The 21,125-nt window shown below is 38.6% G+C and overlaps 1 protein-coding gene across 1 annotated transcript in view; it reads right to left on the bottom strand.

Annotated features, from left to right (window-relative positions):
• LOC105475674 (dynein axonemal heavy chain 11) overlaps positions 1-21,125 on the bottom strand; it is a 373,683-nt gene that overhangs the window by 298,925 nt on the left and 53,633 nt on the right. Inside the window, exons 15-20 of the mRNA XM_071094928.1 lie at positions 16,487-16,819; positions 15,687-15,941; positions 15,438-15,607; positions 15,001-15,223; positions 9,757-9,873; positions 9,554-9,640 (exon numbers count right to left, since the gene is read on the bottom strand). Of these exons, the coding sequence (XP_070951029.1) occupies positions 9,554-9,640; positions 9,757-9,873; positions 15,001-15,223; positions 15,438-15,607; positions 15,687-15,941; positions 16,487-16,819 (1,185 nt within the window). The remainder of the gene's footprint in view (positions 1-9,553; positions 9,641-9,756; positions 9,874-15,000; positions 15,224-15,437; positions 15,608-15,686; positions 15,942-16,486; positions 16,820-21,125) is intronic.

Here is a 21,125-nt window from a genome sequence, read left to right as displayed (position 1 = left end):
TGACTTTGTTTTTCCACTTTCTATTTTCTCCCATCCTCCTCCCAAGATTCAACAATTGTATGGCTTCAGTTTCTTTGAATTTTAAATACCCATACTTAATGCTTTTGTGTTCCATCAACCTTCAACTCTTTTTCAATTGACAAATAAAAATTGTACATATTTATCACGTACAACATGATGCTTTGAAGTTGCGAGACCGGACACAGTGGCTCATGCCTGTAATCCCAGCACTTTGGGAAGTCATAGTGAGTGGATCACTTGAGCCCAGGAGTTTGAGACCAGCCTGGGCAACGTGGCGAAACCCCATCTCTATTAAAAGTGCAAAAAAATAAAAATAAAAATAAATTAGCTGGGCATGGTGGCATGTGCCTGTAGTCCCAGCTACTCGGGAGGCTGAGGTGGGAGAATGACCTGAGACCAGGGAAGGTTGGGGCTGCAGTGAGTTGAAATCGTGCCACTGCACTACAGCCTGGTCAGAGTGAGACTCTGTCTCAACAAAACAAAACAAAACAAAACAAATCTATATATTGTGAAATGGCTCTATAGAGCTAATTAATATATGCATTACCTCACATACCTCATCATCTCACACTTTTTATGGTAAGAACACTTAAAATGTACTCAGCAATTTTCAAAATACAGTATGTTGCTATTAACTATAGTCACTATGTTGTACAAGAAGTCTTGTGAACTTATTCCTGAAATTTTCTGCCCTTGCCTAACATCTTCCCAACCCCAGCTCTGCTCTCTTCATTTCCTACTATGTAAAGAAGAATATTAGTATCCTGCTTTCATTTTCACAAGTTATATCTTCACAAACAAGAACTGCAATTCTTAGTTTTAAAATGTTTTATTATGAAACATTTTATACACGTAAAAAGATATGAGTTTGCTCCCCATCTAGCCTAAGAAATATGACTAATAATTTTTAATGCCTTTCTCAATTTTATCCCTTTTCCCTACTATTTAACCACAAAACCTAATTTTTTATGTAATAGTCTAATTTTTATATTTTCACATTAATGTACTGCTAAATGCTAGATATTAAAATTTATGTTTGTGAAATGTAGTTTACTACATATGTCACGTTTCAATTGATATTTATGTTCACTTATATATTCACGATGATGTGTGTGAAGCTCATTTCTACTACTGCACAGTACTACATTATATGAATATGCACTTTTTTTTTTACTTCTAATAGTCATTTTGGCTTTTCCTATATTTCACCCTTATTACTAATGCTACTAAGAACTTTCATGTTCCCTATCGTATAGTATTTTATGTAGAGGTTTAATTCTTTTATTAGGTAAAAAATGTCTTCTAAGTGTTTCTATCATGAATGAATGTTGAATGATAGCTAAAGTTCTTTTGGCATTTCTTGCGATAATCATATGATTTTTTCTTCCTAATTTGTTAATGCAATTAATTATACTGATTTTCTAATGTTAAGTGAAACTTATTTTCCTTAAATGAAAACTTGTATATTGGTATTTGATTGCTTTGTTTCGTATGTTTGTATCTACATGTACATGAGAAAGACTGATCTATATTTTTTTCCTTTCTTATACTATGGGTTTATAAAAATCAGACATGCTTCATAAAATAATTTTTGAGTGTTCATTCTTCTTCAGGTTGCTGGAATCTTGTGAATGGGATGTTTCTTGAAAGCTTCTTAAGATTCACCTGTAAAGCCATCAGGGCTTCTTAGTCTCTCTTTTGAAACTTTTTTTTTTCCCCGTGTTTTAATAACTGGTTAATATTTTTCTTTTTATTTTCGTGCTGGCTAAGTTTGAATAGTTATATGACTACTCAGATTTACTGAGACCTATATAAACACCTATATAAACATTATACTAGCATTTACCATTTCACTCCTAGGCATATTAACCTACCGCTCACACCTAGTAGCTTCTCTCCTCTGTCTAGAGGGAATAATGATATCACTCTTTATCATAGTTGCCCTTATTGCCTCGAACATACACTTCCCTCTAATCAACATCATACCCATTATCCTGCTAGTATTTGCCGCTTGCGAAGCAGCAGTAGGTCTTGCCTTACTAATCTCAATCTCCAATACATACGGATTAGATTATATCCACAACCTAAGCCTGCTTCAATGCTAAAAATAATTATTCCCACAACCATACTACTGCCTATAACATGACTTTCCAAAAATAATATAATCTGAATCAACTTGACCATATACAGCCTGTCAGCCTCATTCCCCTATTATTCTTCAACCAAACCAACAGCAACCTCCTTAATCATTCAACCTACTTATCCTCTGACCCACTAACAACACCCCTCCTAACGCTAACTGCCTGACTCCTACCTCTCATGATTATAGCGAGCCAATATCACCTATGCAACGAACCCCCATCACAAAAAAAACTTTACCTTTCCATAATAATTTTTCTACAAATCACTTTAATTCTGACATTCATGGCTACAGAACTAATTATATTCTACATCCTATTTGAAACTACCCTTATTCCTACCATAATTATCATCACTAAATGGGGAAACCAAACAGAACGTCTCAACGCAAGCACATATTTTCTATTCTACACGCTAACCGGCTCCCTACCCCTACTCATCATACTAAACCATACCTACAACAACACAGGCTCATTAAATATTATACTACTAACACTCACAGACCAAAAACTAACAACCACCTGATCCCACGACTTTACCTGACTAGCATGTATAATAGCTTTTATGGCAAAAATACCCCTATATGGTCTACACCTATGACTTCCCAAAGCTCATGTTGAAGCCCCTATTGCAGGATCAATAGTTCTTGCCGCAGTACTCCTAAAACTAGGTGGCTACGGCATAATACGACTCACTTCCATTCTTAACCCCTTAACAGAAAACATAGCCTACCCATTCCTCATGTTATCCCTATGAGGCATAGTCATAACAAGCTCAACATATCTCCGACAAACAGATCTAAAATCACTCATAGCATATTCTTCTGTAAGTCACATAGCCCTAGTAATTGTAGCCTCCCTTATTCAAACCCCCTGAAGCTTCTCTGGCGCAACCATCCTTATAGTTGCCCACGGACTCACCTCCTCCATATATTTCTACTTAGCTAATTCAAACTATGAACGTACCCACAGCCGTATCATACTACTATGCCGAGGACTCCAAATCCTACTCCCACTAATAGCCTTTTGATGATTCACAGCAAACCTTACTAACCTTGCCCTACCCACCACTATCAATCTACTAGGCGAGCTCTTCGTAATCGCAACCTCATTTTCCTGATCCCATATTACCATCATACTAACAGGACTTAACATACTAATCACAGCTCTCTACTCTCTCCACATATTCATCACAATACAACGAGGAACACTTACACACCACATAATTAACATAAAACCCCCCTTCACACGAGAAAACATATTAATATTCATACACCTTGCTCCAATTATCCTCCTATCCCTCAACCCCAACATCATTCTAGGGTTTACTTCCTGTAAATATAGTTTAATCAAAACATTAGACTGTGAATCTAACTATAGAAGCTTACCACTGCTTATTTACCAAGAAAACTCGCAAGGACTGCTAATCCATGTCTCCGTACTTAAAATTACAGTTTTAACTTTTAAAGGATGACAGCCATCCATTGGCCTTAGGAGCCAAAAATATTGGTGCAACTCCAAATAAAAGTAATAACCATGTACACTCCTATTATGATAACAACCCTCATCTCCCTAACTCTTCCAATTTTTGCCACCCTCATTAACCCCAGTAAAAAATGCTCATACCCAAACTATGTGAAAATAACCGTAATATATGCTTTTATTACTAGTCTTCCTTCAACAACTTTATACATCTTCTTAAACCAAGAAACAACCATTTGGAGTTGACATTGAGTAATAACCCAAACATTAAATCTAACATTAAGCTTTAAACTAGATTACTTCTCCATAATATTCATTCCAATCGCACTATTCATTACCTGGTCCATTATAGAATTCTCACTATGGTACATAAGCTCAGACCCAAACATCAACCAGTTCTTCAAATACCTCCTTATTTTCCTCACTGCCATACTAATTCTAGTCACCGCCAACGACCTTTTCCAACTCTTCATCGGCTGAGAAGGCGTAGGAATTATATCCTTTCTCCTAATCAGCTGATGACACGCTCGAACGGATGCCAATACAGCAGCCATCCAAGCAATCCTATACAACCGCATTGGTGACATTGGTCTTATCCTAGCCATAACATGATTTCTCCTACATTGCAACTCATGAGACTTTCAACAAATATTAGCCCTAAATTCTAACTTAAATCTCCTTCCACTAGCAGGCCTCCTCCTAGCAGCAGCAGGAAAATCAGCTCAATTTGGCCTTCACCCCTGACTACCCTCTGCCATAGAAGGCCCAACTCCGGTCTCAGCTCTACTTCACTCCAGCACAGAATTTGGTAAATTCTGTTTTTCTAAAAATTTATCCATTTTGTTTAAGGTTTTAAGCTTCTTGTTAATAGTGCTCTATATTTTTGAATGTCTGCTGTTTCTGCACAATCATTCCCTATTTTATTCTAATACTGTTAATTTTCCTTTTTTTCTGTTTTTCCCTTGATGATTTCACCAGAGGTTTGTCCACAGAGTTAGTCTTTTCTAAGAACCAAATTTGGCATTGTTTGGAGTAAAACTAGTTATTCATCACTATAAATAACTAGAGCTATTTTTTAGTGATGGTTTACTATAAATAACTAGAGCTATTTTAGTGATGGCTTATTGGTAGTAAATATGTTACATTTTTGTTTACCTGAAATATCTTCATTTCACTGTTATTGAGATATAATTTTTCCCAGTAGAATTGAAAGACATCATCCACTACCTTCTGGCTCTCATTTTTGCTAATGAGAAGCATGCCCTTCGCCTAATCATCATTTCTAACAAGTGACCAGTCTTTTCTATCTGGTTGCTTTGAAAATCTTTTTGCTTTTGGTATTCTGCAGTTCACTGTGATGTGTCTAGATGCAGTCTTTGTATTTATCCTGGTTGGGAGTCAGTGAATTTCCTGAATCTATTGATTCATATTTTGACCAGTGTATTAGTCACGGTTCTCCAGAAAGATAGACCCAACAGGGAAAAACAAATAGATATATGAGGGAAGTTTTATTAGGGGTATTGGCTCACACGATTATGAAGGCTGAGAAGTCTCACAATAAGCCATTTGCAAGCTGGAAATCCAGTAGTGTGGCTCAGTGCAAGTTCAAAGGCCTCAGAACCAGGAAAGCTGATAGTACAATCCTCAGTCTGGGGCCAAAGGCCTAAGAACCAGATGCTGAGGGTGGGGAGCTGTAGGTTCAAGTCCAGGAGTCCAAAGTCCAGGGACACTGGAATTCTGATGTCCAAGACCAGGAGAAAAGTATTCCTTTTCCAGGGGAGACAGTGAATTTGCCTCTCCTCTGCCTTTTTCTTCTATCTGGGCCCCCAGCCAATTGGACAATGCCCACCCGCACTGCAGGTGGATCTTCCCCACTCAGTCCACCAACTCACAAACCAGTCTCTCCTGTGTCCTCACAGACACACCCAGAAATAATGTTTTACCAGCTCTGTAGGTAGCCCTTAATCTAGTCAAGTTGACACCTAAACTTAACCATCACAACTAGTCTTTAAAAGTCTCAGCTATTGTCTTGCAGACTATATTCTGTTCATTCTCTTTTCCAGGAAGTACCAATAGAAGAGCTGGATGGCATTCTAACTTCTGTGTGTCCTTTAAGCTCTTTTATATTTTCCATCTCCTTACACCTATTCCTGCATTCTAAGTGATTTCTTCCAATGTAATTTGTATTTCACTAATTCTCTTTCCAATTTTAATGAGCTCTTTAACCCATCTGCTGAGTTGTATTTTTTTTCACAACTGCATTTTTCATTTTCATAAGTATCTGGCCCTTTTTCAAATTCAACTGATCACTGTTGATAGTCTCAAAACTGAGAACTTGCTCATTTTTTTCAATATTATCTTTTATTCCCTTCTAATATCTAAAGCTTTGTATGGATCCATATCTGTAGTTTATTTCAACCGACTCTTATGTGTAATGGTGTGTTTATTGTTTTATTGTGGACTCATATTTGACTGAACTTAATCTGTTGGACCCCCTAAAGAGACTGAATGAGAGTGCTTTTTTCCAGAGATGATTTAGGTTTGCTTCTACTAGTTGCTAGGAAGATACTTGTAACCATTTCAATTTCCTGGCTTAGAAATTCCTTAATCATATGGGTAGTATAAAACTGGACCATAGACCCTTGTGAGAACAGGAATATGTTAACAAACTCCCAGAGCATCATTTTCTGTTTTTTTCACCCTACTCTGAGCATTAGCGAAGACCCAGAGAGACTCATAGGCTTCCTTTGCAGGCTGCAGACCTTCCCTAGCTCACTCTCCAATGAGGGTATCACCCTTAAGAGCATCTTTTATTTCTCCATGAGAAACTTAATCTCATAGTTCTAGACTTCTGATATTTTCATTTTCACTACAGCAGCACAGGCTTCGGCATTTGCCTCTACTTTTTCTTGTCCTTTAGAGATTTGTCTTATGTTCTTGTGAGCTCAGCAATAGATTAAAAATTACACATTTGTGAGTATGTGTTCAGCATCTGTTTTGTGAAAGAGGGCTTTTCAAAATGTCTGGTCTACCATAATCTCCAAAGTCAATATCCCTTTGATTTATTTTTTAATCATTTTTTTTCCTATTATGTATACTAATTCCATTATTCCTAGAAATATATACCCAGTTATGGCCAGGCACAGTGGCTCACGCTTATATTCCCAGCACGTTGGGAGGCTGAGGCAGGCAGATCACTGGAGGTCAGGAGTTCAAGACCAGTCTGGCCAACACGGCAAAACCCCGTCTCTACCAAAAATACAAAAATTATCCAGGTGTGGTGATGCGTGCCTGTCTGTGGTCCCAGCTACTTGGGACGTTGAGGCAGGAGAATCACTTGAACCTGGGAGGCAGAGGTTGTAGTGAGCTGAGATCATGCTGCCGTACTCCAGTCTGGGCAACAGAGCAAGACTCTGTCAAAGAAAGAAAAGGAAAGGAAAAGGAAAGGAAAGGAAAGGAAGAAATATCCAGTTATGTTAATTTAGCTGGTTATTAGATGGTTACTATATCTTTGGCTGTGAAGAAAAGGTAGCACTTTACCACCGAGCCTCATTTTAAAGGGAGGGATTCACTGCACTGTTCCCCTTATTTGTGGAAAGTCAGTGGTTTCTGTCTTGTGGACTGAGATGCCTTCAGTACCAGGGTCCACTATACCAGCCCAGAGCAAGAATTCATATGACTTTCGCTGAGTCTAACTAGATTAACATTAGATATGTCTGCTGAACAAATACACCAACAACATGACTTTAAGAAAAAGTTCACCCAGCCCTACTACATTCAAAATATTCCTGTAGTTACAAGCATAAGCATCTCTGACTTTTCAATATGTAACTATATGCTGTTATAGTATAGCAGGAACATGATAAAATTCAATAAATAACTGTAGTAAATGTTTACATACAGCATGTTGGTTAGTCAAGTAAAAACGTTTCCCCATCCACAATCTGTTCAGACCACCTGCAATTTAGACATAATCTTAAAAAAATAAAAAATAAAACCAAGTATATTAGCATACTCTAACCTACTCCCTTTTCAATGAATATGTTAACCAATTTCCTTCTGCCAAGTGAAAGAGGCAACATGATGCTATAGAATGGTGTTTTCTGAATAAGTTTAAAGCAATTAAATCTAAATTCAACCCAAAATTTGGAAAGAGAGGTAAGGGCTCTGTCAGCTGCACCCGGCGAAGGAGTTAAGACTATCTCCAGCATGAAGTGAATTCAGGATGACAGGCTAGATGAGCAACACAGAAAGGTGCCCAGCTCCTAAATCTAAACTTCACACAATTATTTTCTTATTTTGGTTGCTAGGTAAAGTTCCTAGAGAAACAAAGACACCATTTTTCTAACAAAATTTTAAAACATCTTTTTAAGTGTTCTGTGAATTACTTATCATTTGGATTCTTTGCCCACCATATTCATTCTTATAGTCAACTATAATAAAGTACAGTTGCTCATTATAAACTAGGATTGAATGACTCAACAATCTTCATGTCCAGGGTTAAGTATAAGTTATGGGCTTCCTTGACTATGGTTAAAAGTTATAAGTAAAAGAATCACAAGAGAAGGGGTATAGTGTTTAAAATTTCTGATTAAAAAAAAAAGAAAAGTTTAGATAGCCAGAATGTTAATCCTAGTTCTGTCACTTACTAACAGAAATCTGTAAGGAATTACTTAATTATACAAGCCTTTTTTTTTTTTTTGAGATGAAGTCTTGCTCTGTCACCAGGCTGGAGTACAGTGGCGCAATCTCGGCTCACTGCACCTCCACCTCCCAGGTTCAAGCGATTCTCCTGCCTCAGCCTCCTGAGTAGTTTGAATTACAGGCACCCACCACCACGCCCGGCTAATTTTTTTTTTTTTAATATGTATTTTAGTAGAGACAGGGTTTCACCATGTTGGCCAGGATGGTCTTGATCTCCTGACCTCGTGATACGCCTGCCTCGAATCCCAAAGTGCCTGGGTTACAGGTGTGAGCCACTGTACCCGGCCACAAGTTTGTTTTTTTATTTGAAATAGGAAAAGTAATATAAGCCATATCATAAGGAGACTGTGAGAATTTAAAAGAAATAATGTAAGTCATATGCTTAACAAAATTCTTGACATATAGTAAGGACTCAAAAAATAGTAGTAGTTGTTACTCTCTCTAGTATGATTACTACGATGATTGTGATGGTTAATACTGAGTGTCAACTTGATTGGATTGAAGGATACAAAGTATTGTTCCTGGGTGTGTCTGTGCAGGTGTTGACAAAGGAGATTAACAATTGAGTCAGTAGACTGGGAGAGGCAGACCCACCCTCAATCTGGGTGGGTACCATCCAATCAGCTGCCAGCACAGCTAGGAGAAAGCAGGCAGAGGAACGTGGAAGGCCTAGACTGGCTGAGTCTTCTGGCCTCCATCTTTCTCTCATGCTAGATGCTTCCTGTCCTCGAACATTGGACTCCAAGTTCTTCAACTTTTGGTCTCTTGGACCTACACCAGGGGCTTGCTAGGGACTCTGGGGCCTTTGGCCACAGACTGAAGGCTGCAGTGTTGGCTTCCCTACTTTTGAGATTTTGGGACTCAGAGAGGCTTCCCTGTTCCTCAGCTTGCAGATAGTCTACTGTGGGACTTCCCCTTGTGATGGTGTGAGTCAATACTCCTTAATAAACGTCCTTTCATATATACATCTATCCTATTAGTCCTGTCCCTCTAGAGAACCCTAATACAATGATGATGATGGTTTTGGGAGGCATGATTTGAAATACAATACAATTTACTTAAGGGGAAATTGCTTATAACTGGGTTTTAAATAAATCAATTCCTATTACAGCAAAATAGAGACAAAATGTGGCAGTATTTTGTGTCTAAACTTACATTTTTTAAAGTAGCTATTTTAAGGCACATAGGATATTTGAGATCTGTATTACCTTATCAAGTGCTGTGTATGGATTTTCTGCATTAAATCCAAGAGGGGCATAGCATCTGAATCTCTCTCTGAACTCGGCCTGCTTTCCCTGATCAGTGCAAAAAACAAACAAACAAACAAAAAAAAACAAAGTGAATTTCAAACAAATACTTCAATTATCGTTGTAAAACCTTTCTTAAAGCAAAAACTTGGTAACTAGCTTACGTCAAACAAAATACATTTTTTCCTTATAAGAGTGACTTCCACATTATGGAGAGGCGAGACTTCCTGTCTGACAGCTGCTGCGACCTTTTTGGTAGTTTCCCATCTTTCAGGTAATTCCTGCAAAAGCAAAGGTACAAATGAGAAATTACTTCAATTCCTAAAACAAATCAACCCTATAGGATTAAATTACTCTAATTTCTTTCTTTTTTTTTCTTTTTCCTCTTGCGATGAGGTCTGGCTCTATCCCCTAGGCTGGAGTGCACTGGCATGATCTCAGCTCACTGAAACCTTCGCCTCCCAGGCTCAAGTAATCCTCCCAGCTCAGCCTCCCCAGTAGCTGGAACTACAGGCAGGTACCACCATGCCCGGATAATTTTCATATTTTTTGTAGAGACAGGGTTTCAGCATGTTGTCTGGGCTGGTCTTGAACTAGTGAATTCAAGCGATTCACCTGCCTCTGGCTCCCAAAGTGCTGGGATTACAGGCATGAGCCACCATGCCCAGGTAAATGATTCTAATTTCTTTACACTAACCCATGACATCTCTTCATTCTTACATAATGAGTTTATGAAAAGAAAAAAAAAAAAAAAAGGATGAAAGTGATGAAAAGGCTTAGAACCAGGGCTGCAGTACAGGCTGATTCACTGGCACTGCTGGGTTCAGAACTCCAAAACATGTACCAGAACTGTTTTCATCTCAGAATCCATGGAAATCTTTTTAAAATAAACACAAATCACCCAATTGCTTTGCTGCTGTGGGAATAAAATTAAAGTGCTCTGGAAATGACTTTGTTGATCTCTAACAACTAGAAATGGAAGCCAGCCATATTTAGTAATTTAGCAAGTGAAAAAAAAAGATGCTTTGAAAATGCTGGGCAAGGATGAAAATGTGAATCAATCTCATCCTCAGCTTTTCTCCAGCTCCCAAAGCTCTGTACATTCTCCTTCTTGTTGGAGAGTTTGAGGATTGAGGTTGGGTTTATTTTAGGGGACTAGGAGTTTTTGAAGGGAGAAGAGGCAAAGGGAAGAAAGGTGAATTCCTACTCTATGTAGGACAAAAGACACAATAAATAGTTCAGGTACCAACTCAACTCTGCTCTCCCTGCCTACAATGCAAATAGGACAAAATCAAGTTATTTTCTTTGAGGAGCCATGCATGGGGCATAATTACTGTTGAAAAGCATTCCTTGTGTCCCAGCTAACAAAGCACTGTTCCTCTGGGTCATCTCCTGGGACACTGAAATTGTTTTGTCATACAAAACCACCCATAGTGATGGAACTCTACCTGTGTAGCTGAAGTGCAAAACTCAAAGGTTCTAAAGACTATTTTGTAACCCTCAATAAATATTTGATGAATGATTCAGTAACTGCCAATTATGAAGAACGCACTGTGCTAAGTCTAAATACTATTTGTGTGGCGAACAGGGTGCTAAAAAGGCAAAACACATTCTCTGATTTAAATTGTTTTATAATCTGTCAGAGTGAGCAGGAGGCACACACAGTAACTATTCTACACAACAAAATGTGTTAACTATCAGGATGTCTATGTGTTATGGAATCAAAACAGCTGGGAGACAATATGGTGACATGACAGGAATACCAAACTAGCTCAGGAAACAAGGGACCTGGGCACTAAACCCCCTTGTCCTTCCCTCTTGTGGCTTCTCATCAAAACTCTGCATTCTCCCTCTGTACAGAGTCTCACTTTGCATTTCCAATTCCATTCCATGGAACCTAAGTATTCCATGGAGTCCCTCAGAGGCCATGGCTGGGGAGCCAGGAAGAAGTTACATCCATGAGCTCATGCCCCCTTATCCCTCTTCAAACACAGCAAATCTGCTTTATATTTGGGGATCCCAAACAAGTTTTACTTGATAAAAATAAATTTTCTTGAAACCCAAAAGATCAGATGATCTCCAAAGCCTCTTGAAGTCAGATGATCCACTCAAGGAGGAGGTAACATTGAAACTGAGGCTTAACGAAATGACTAGGTTTCAACAGGCAGAGATTAGGGTGAGATCCCTTGAGGTATGACGACCAATATAGGATGGTGTGAGTGTGTGAGCTCTTATGGAAGCTGGACAGCATTCGGGAAGTTAGGGGCAGTTAGTGAAGGTTTCTGAAGAGAAAAAGGACTGGATAAGTCCTGCAGATTAGAATTCATCTTGTTTCAGAGTATATTGTGGGTGAGGTGTGAGGAAGAATGGGATGCATTAAGGAGCTATTGCTGGGAGGTGAGAAGTAACAAGAGCTTAAATTAAATTTAAAGCGGGTGTAACAGCAATGAAAAGAGGCAAAAGACTGAAGAGATGCTCCACCAAGAGAAAGATCATCTTGCTGGTGGTGAGTCCCCATGACTTTAAGGAAGTAATACTTCAACTCTTAATAGGCACAGCCAGACTTTAGGGTGTTTTCACACAGAACTAAGCATAGACAACTATTTGGAAAATGTTATGACTTCTCATAATAATAAAGGAGAAACTGAAAGTAACTATCACTTGAAGTTGCTTAAATTAAAATAAAATTGGGCCCCGTCACCCTCCAAATACACCACATACCACCCATGAATCTTATTTTTCCTCCTGACAAGTCTAAATTACTGACACACAGCTAAAATTGTACCCTGCTTCTGAAATGTTGAAAAGCCTAATACTTTCAAATACTACCATCACCTGAAGGAGTGAACTAAACTTTTATAATACAAATTCTGGAGGCCATATCTAAACTTCCCTCATCAATTACTTATGTTATGACTACTCCCTCTATGATATATAGTTTAAGGTTCAACATCTGATTCAAGGAATATATAAGTCTTCCTAGAAACAAGAAATATTTATAGTTGCTTCTATTGTGACTGTTTTATCTCTTGGTCTTGTTATGTATCTATCTGTCTAGAACTTGTCATCTTGCTCCATGTCTAACTGGCTTGCAAGCTATAAGGGCAGTTTCATACTTAAATAGAATTTAACAATTCACATACAGTAATTCTCATAGTCTTTATAGTCAAGAGAACACTTGTAAATACCCTGCTGCATTTAATCCTCACAAAGCAAAATGACAGAATATAAAACAAAACAGCCACTGTGAAAAATAGCTTGGCAATGGCTCAAAAAGTTAAATATAGAATTACCAGATTACCCAGCAATTCCACTCCTAAGTGTACTGAAAAGAATTGAAAACAGATACTCAAATAAATACACACCAATGTTCACAGCAGCACTATTGACAATAGCCCAAAGATGGAAACAACCCAAATGTCCATTGACAGATGAGTGGATAAGCCAATGGTGGTATGGACATACAATGGAATGTTATTCAGCCATAAAAAGAAATGAAGTACCGATACATGCTACAATGTGAATGAACCTGGAAAACATTATACCAAGTGAAAGAAGCCTAACAAAATAGGTCACATATTGTATGATTCCATCTATAGGAAACATCTAGAGTAAATGAACCCATAAAGGCAGAAATAGATTGGCAATTGCCAAGGGTTGGTGGGTAGGACTTGGCAGGGCTTGGCAGGGCATGGAGGAGGATAATGGGGAGAGACAGAGAAGTGGTATGGGATTTCTTTCTGGGAGTGATGAAAATTTCTGGAACTAGATAGAGGTGGTAGTTACACAATATTGTACTAAATTGTACATTTTATAATGGTTACTTTTATATGTTATCTGAATAGTAAATTTCACCTCAATAAAAAAAGAAAAAAACAGAAATTGATGGGAGCGAGTATAGAGAAATTGTTTAAATGAGCGATCATGAGGCATATTTTACCAAAAGGAAGTGTGGTCTCAGACATTAACAAACTTGCCAAGGCAAGCAGAAAAGATGAACTCATACAGTACTTCAAAACAAATCTAAATTTGAGTTCTGTGCTCTGACTACTAAACTAGATCAACTAGAATCCAGTGAAAGCTTTTTGGTTAATGTGTCCACTGATCACACTTGCAAAATTCAAGTACCCATGTGTGTACACACACACACACACAATCTATAAAATATCAATATTGGCATACAAAAAGAACCTCAATTGTGAGACTGTGGTTCATGGTTTCAGTTATAATTAAAGAAACTTTGTTGCTAAAAAGCCCCCAAATCTTTCCACAGCATGGAAACAGGTGGATGGCATAGAAATCTGTTCAGAAAACACAGTGATTTCCCCATCCAAATTGAGTTTCATTTACTTATTACTATTACTGTGAGACACAGTCTCATTCTGTCCCCATGCTAGAGTGCAGTGGTGTGATCTTAGCTCCCTGCAACCTTCAACTCCCGAGTTCAAATGATTCTCCTGCCTCAGCCTCCTGAGTAGCTGGACTACAGGTGCGTGTCACCATGCCCAGCTAATTTTTGTATTTTTAGTAGAGATGGGGTTTCACCATGTTGGCGAGGCTGATCTTGAACTCTGGACCTCAGGTGATCTGCCTGCCTCAGCCTCTCACAGTGCTGGGATTACAGGTGTGAGCCACCACACCTTGCCTATTTATTCTTTATTAATGTGTCCATGATATGTTTGCAAGACTAGGACACTTCTTGACTGATAGGTAGTTTTTTTGAACGAAAAAAAAAGTATGGATATATTTCATATGCGAAAATGATGGTAAAACTGAACTCAAAAAAGCAACTCATAGGTTCTTTACAATCTACATTCTTTCTAATAAGAAGGCAGTGGAGCACAGTGGTTAAGAGTATTTTGTCATAAAACACACTTAGGCCGGGTGCGGTGGCTCAAGCCTGTAATCCCAGCACTTTGGGAGGCCGAGATGGGCGGATCACGAGGTCAGGAGATCGAGACCATCCTGGCGAACACGGTGAAACCCCGTCTCTACTAAAAAAATACAAAAAAACTAGCCGGGCGAGGCGGCGGGCGCCTGTAGTCCCAGCTACTCGGGAGGCTGAGGCAGGAGAATGGCGTAAACCCGGGGGGCGGAGCTTGCAGTGAGCTGAGATCCGGCCACTGCACTCCAGCCCGGGCGACAGAGCCAGATTCCGTCTCAAAAAACAAAAAACAAACAAACAAAAAAAACACACTTAAGAGTGTTGGCTGGCTTTACTATTTGTGTGACCTTGAGAAAGTTATTAAATCTCCTTAAGTATCAGATTCCTAATTTGTACACTGAAAACATCAAATGTGTACAGTATAGATTGTTGTAAGGACATCATAAGGGAGTACATGTAAAGTACTTTAATAAAAGAGATGCTCAATTTATGGTAATTACGATTATTTCACCTCTGCACTTACCTCTAGCTGAATATAGACTTGCTCAGGCATCTTCTGGCCATAGCTTTCCAAGAGGGTGATGGTTTCTTTTAGAGGTTCAAAGAGTTCATCAGTAGCTCTCTGTCGGCTTCTTACAGCCAGAAGATTCCCCATGATGTCAACTAAACCATCATGATCACCTTCATTTAATTCTCTTTGAAGTCCTGCATCTGTCTCCTTTATAAATTCTTGTAGCTCATTCAGACTATTAAATATATATGTACATACACAAAAAAATAAGTTTATTAAAACATTTAGTATAAGACTTCTGATTGAATCTTATTTTCATTATGTACCCGATTAAACGTTATTTATCTCTATCATGAAATTGGCAACATTAACACTCTTAAAAGTACCATCTCAGTTTTAGAAAGCAGTTTAGAAAGTTATAATTCCAAATACCAAAGTACAAAGGCTACCTGTCAATGACAAATCTCAAAAGATGCTCCTGAAACATCCAGCTCCATTTCTTAATTATGGTTAACAAGCTCACTTTGAAAGGCTTCATGTCCACCTTGAACCAACTATCAAACACTCTGAAGTCATCAAATTTGCTCATCTGAGCGTACAAAGCTTCATAAATGTCGATCTGTAGTTAGAAAAAAATTAACTAGAACAACTCAATGAAAAGCCAGTTCACTGCATTAAATGCTAAGAGTTTTCCTTGCCTGTTCTTTGAATTGTTCAAGAGTTGGTGGTTGTTTGGGAATGTCTTCATTTGCACGAGCATCCATTTCATCAGAAGATACAGCGTGGCCATACAAGAGAAAATGCTTCATAAACTCAGCTCGATCATCCACCCAGAGGTAAGCATGGGTCTCCAGGGTGTTTCTGAAATCTAAGACTTTGTTGACGACATTCGACACTCTGTTCATGATCTCTTGCCTGACCTCTGCCAGGCCTAACATGTTATCCATATCATTCTAAATGAGAGGAAAACACAGCACTTATTCAAACCAACCTTGCTTTATCAATTATCTACAACATAACATTACCAAGGTAATTCTTCAAAGGGAAAGTAGTTAGAAAAATTAAAAATCATGTTGCTTTTTCCAACTTCTTTTTTCCCTGTGCTTACCATTATTCTAATTTGTTCTGGGTTTTGTTTTCTGGTGTTTTTTTTTTTTTTTCAGACAGGGTTTCGCCTTGTCGCTCAAGCTACAGGGCACTGGCTTTATCACAGCTCACTGCAGCCTCTAACTCCTGGGCTCAAGAAATCCTCCTGCCTGAGCTTCCTGAGTAACTTGGACTACAAGTGCATGCCACCATACCCAGGTAATTTTTTCATGTTTTGTAGAGACGGTCTTCCTATGCTGCTTAGGCTGGTCTTGACCTCTTGGGCTCAAGCAATCCTCTTGCCTCAGCCTCACAAAGTTCTAGGATTCCAGGCATGAGCTACCACACCCAGCCACAATTTGTTTTTGAATCATTAATATAAAAGCTAAATACCCATTAACTAAGAAAATACCTGATAATTTTTAATTTCCAGGTGTGTTGCTATTCGGTTCATCTGGGCAGATATTCTAAAACTATTGCATAACATTTCTTCTACCAGATCATAGAAGCCATCCCCAGCCTCTCTGTCTAGAGAAGGTTTAAACACAATCTCAGGAGGCAACAAGATCATTTGTGCTTGAAAAAATGGTGCTGGTTTCAACTGTTTCTCTGTATTCTTCAGAAAGAAGTCTAAGTCGTGCATTATAGCCTGAAAAAAGCCTTCCACCACAATGTCATCAATGAATTCTACATAAATTTTCCAGTTATCCAGAGAGGGATCGGCTTTGAAGAGCTTCCTATTTTCCTAGAAACAGACAAGTATTAGTAGATGAATATACACAAATAATTAGCATAAAATTAAAACTTTCCATTTAAATCGTTTGTAAAAGAAGAGACTGCATTTTTGTGCACAAGACAGGAACATTCAAATACTAAGTTGCAGAACCTTAAGCTAGATGTCAAAGATCTAAGCAGGAATTAGAACATTAAGTTCACACATGAAATACATTCAAAAGTCATTTTTTCAAGGAAAGTTCTCTATGAAGATTGCTATCTTCAGATGCAGACAGGAAATACACTAGTTCCCAATGAATTCTAGACATATCGGACCCGGGCTCTAGTTCTTGCTCTGTCACTAACTCTGTGTCTTTAGACTTTGTCTTCCAGGGCCTTCCCTATCATAAAGAGATCTGTTGAACTGGTCCTTCAGAGAACATTATTCTGGAACATCTGAAGATTATCAAGTCAGGAAAGTACTATGTACTCTATGCCATTCTTGGAGACTCACAATGTATGTATTCTATTAAAGTCCATTGAGGCTATTATTAAAAAGTCAAAAATAACAGATGCTGGTGAGGTTGCATAGAGAAAAGAATGTTTATATACTGTTGGTAGAAGTGTTAATTAGTTCAACCACTGTGGAAGACGGTGTGAAAATTCTTCAAAGACCCAAAAACAGAAGTATCACTTGACCAGCAATCCCATCACTGGGTATACACCAAAAGGGATAAAAATCATTCTATTATAAAGACACACACATGTATGTTCACTGTAGCACTATTCACAGTAGCAAAGACATGGAATCAACCTAAGTGTCTATCAATGACACACTGGATAAAGAAAATGTGGTACATGTACACCATGGAATACTAACTAGCCATAAAAAAGAATGAGATCATGTCCTTTGCAGGAACATGGATGGAGCTGAAGGCTATTACACTCAGCAAACTAATGCAGGAGCAGAAAACCAAATACTGCATTTTCTCACTTATAAGTGGGAGCTAAATTATGAGAACACATGGACCCATAGAGGGGAACAACACGCACTGGGATCTCTAAAGGAGGATGGAGGTTGGAAGGAGGGAGACGATCAGGAAAAATGATTAATGGGTACTAGGCTTAATACCCGGGTGATAAAATAATCTGTACACCAAACCTTCATGACACAAGTTTACCTATCTAACAAACCTGCACATATTCCCCTGAACTTAAAAGTTTATTTTACTTTTTACTTTTACTCTAAGTCCATTAAATGTGGTTTAGCCCAATTGTTTTCAGACCTTGTTTAAGCACAAATATTTTGTTTGTATGTATGTATATATGTATGTATGTATGTATGTATTTACTTTGCAAACCATCTGTAATAAGCAACCTGTGGAATAGACCCAGTTTGGAAAACACTGGACTGGGGAAGTTCTAAGCTCCCTTCTTGCATCAACAATATGAGATTCTTGCACCTTAGTGTCTCCCAAGAGTTTGGGCGACATAATGGACAAGTCAGTTGGGGCAAAACAGGACCTGAAGGCAGAAGTGTGGTTAAAGACGACTACAGGCTGAGCACGTGGTGTGCATGGCCCAGAGACACAGGTTTCAAAAGGTCAGGTGGGCAGCAAAGTTGATTCCAGAGAGGCTATCTGAGTGGCTAAACTAGTCTATACAGATCAGACAGCAGATGCCCAAGGGAGGTAGTGTAGCACAGAGCAAAGAAGACATTGGAATAAGATCTGATTATAAAGTGGACTATACTCTGTTTTGATTATTCTTTACTATGGATATATGATCCAGGATGCAAAGGTGTATGCTTTAAGCAAGAATCAGAACTAGAAAGGTGAGTATAGATTCTAATAAGGCAGGGCAGAGATGAGAGAATCCTAGCCTTGAAACAAATTTAAGAACTGCTCCTTCTCAGGAATGCTGTGTTGCCCATCAGCCAGGTGGAACCATTCAAATCTGGGTAATCATGTGACATGCACACCTGGAATTGTGCAGTACACATCCCAGGAAGTATACACAGCTGTCCTGGCCCCTATGTAGGCACTAAAAGGGAAAAGTATAGCTAAAGAAAAATCTTCTTTTTCTTTTCTTACAGCTAAAGAAAAATCCTTAGAGACCATCATCTTAGAGATATTAATATGGTTTGACTCTGTGTCCTCACCCAAATCTAATCTTGAATGGTAATCCCCACGTGTTGGGAGAGTTGCTTGGTGGAAGGTGATTGAATCATGGGGACGGACTCCCTGCCCCAATCCCCCACTCGCTGTTCTCATGATAGAATTCTCATGAGATCTGGTTGTTTGATAAGTGCATGTTTCTTCCCCTTTTCTCTCTCTCCTGCCACCATGTAAGATGGACCTTGTTTCCCCTTTGCCTTCTGCCATGATTGTAAGTTTCCTGAGGTCTCCCCAGCCATATGGAACTGTGAGTCAATTAAATCTCTTTTCTTCATAAATGACCATGTATCAGGTAGTTCTTTTTTTTCACAGCAGTGTGAAAACAGACTAACACAGACATGAAAACAAAGACCTAATATACATTCAGCGTCACACTAGTAGGAAGTTAACAGCTGAGCTAGGACTAGAAACCAGCCCCCTTAACCTCCCAGAGTAGGGCCTTTCCCATCATGTCACAGTCATATACACTTTTTCATACCAAGAGATCCACTTTATATCACTACAGTCACGTTGATGAGAAATGCTGTATCTTCAGCACACTAGGATAAAGGGAGCAAAAGGAAGAGAAAGGAGAGCTTTAGACAACTGAATGATCACTCAGGTCCCTTCCAGACCCAATATTCCATGGTCCTGTTCCTCTCTTCTCTTCATCTTTAACTCTGACTCCAGACCACTCACTGACATCCCACTGACCAGAAAACATGTAAAAGGCAGAACTGACTCACCCTTGGCCATATTTCTACAGCTTTTCCCCAAACCATGTTCCTCAAGTCAAGAGGAAAATAATCACTTAAAAGACCCAACTAAAGAAAACAAATAATCATTTCATTTCCATTTTAAAGCTGGCTTACATTCCCTCAAGGCAAAAGCTCTCTTCCATTCTCAGATTGAGAACGGTGATTTCAAAGCTTCTTAGTTTTTGCCTGAAGGACAAAAATAGGAGGATCCACTTATTAATAGAACAAATTCTAACATTTTTCTCTGAGATGACAATGCAAAATCTTGTTTTTATGACGATTTCTAGTCATGTCTTGGCCACACTTTTAATACATTTTCATGAGGATTAATTAATCTTAATGGTTTAAAATCCTTGAAGTTTGGGGAGTATATTTTTTTATTACCAAGAAAATGTAACAGAAAAAAACTAATTGTAATCCATCATCTGTCCCCTATGAGACAGATTCTAACACATAAACGGTTGTAGAGGTGTCTTAAAAGTCACAGAATAATTCACAGCATTTCAGTGAACAACTAGAAATAGTCTATGGCGTGACTTAGTTAAGATACTGCTGAAAAACAAATTAATTTCCAGATAAATGCCTCCTTTACATGTCAGGACACCCCTGAGATTCTCTCCAGGCTACCCAGGTCTTTGGCAGAGCCTTCCAAGGGAGAAGGGCCCTGCCCACACTTTGATTTCAGATTTCTAGCCTCTAGACTATGAGAGAATAAACTTCTTTCATTTCAAGACAGCCTGTTTGTGGACCTTGTCATAGCAACCTTGGGATGCTATTCCAGGCAGTACTTAAGGAAGATAGAAACAAAGTCTTTGCCCTAGCAAACTGTCATCGACGGGAAAATTAAAACTTTCTTAGAAATTCCAGAAAATGTTGGAAGTCAACAGAAACATTGAAACCCATGTTAATTATGTACTTCTTTTTATTTTCTTCTAGAAAATATGCTCTATCCACTAGAGCATATCAAACGTACTGTACTTTACTTTTTGGTAAGAAAATCTGTTACCCTTCAAAGTCTTTCTTCACTCAGCTTCCTGCCCTGGTTTTCCTCCTCCTGTCTCAGCCTTTCCTTTTCTGTATCTTTGGCTGGTCCTTCTTCTCCCCAGTCTCCTAAGGGAAGAATGGTGGTCCAGCCAATAGTCCTTGATTTTCATCTATTCTCTAGCTAAACTCATGTTCTCAGTGATCTCATCTAGTTTCCTGGCTTAAATATCATTGTCACCCACTCCTCTTTCATTTGTGTTTTCAGTTTGGACCCCTCTCATTTACTCTAAATGAGTAAATCCAATAGCCCACTCAATTCCTCTACTTGGCTAATTAGCATCTCAAATTCAAAAAGGCCAAAACTGAAATCTTGACCTTCCTTGCTAAGTCTCTTCCTCTCACACCCTTCTGCATCCGAATAGATTGCAACTTCACCTTT

The sequence above is a fragment of the Macaca nemestrina genome, chromosome 4 (genome assembly GCF_043159975.1).
Source record: "Macaca nemestrina isolate mMacNem1 chromosome 4, mMacNem.hap1, whole genome shotgun sequence".
NCBI classification, from domain to species: domain Eukaryota; kingdom Metazoa; phylum Chordata; class Mammalia; order Primates; family Cercopithecidae; genus Macaca; species Macaca nemestrina.
This window is presented reverse-complemented; position numbering and strand designations above follow the sequence as displayed.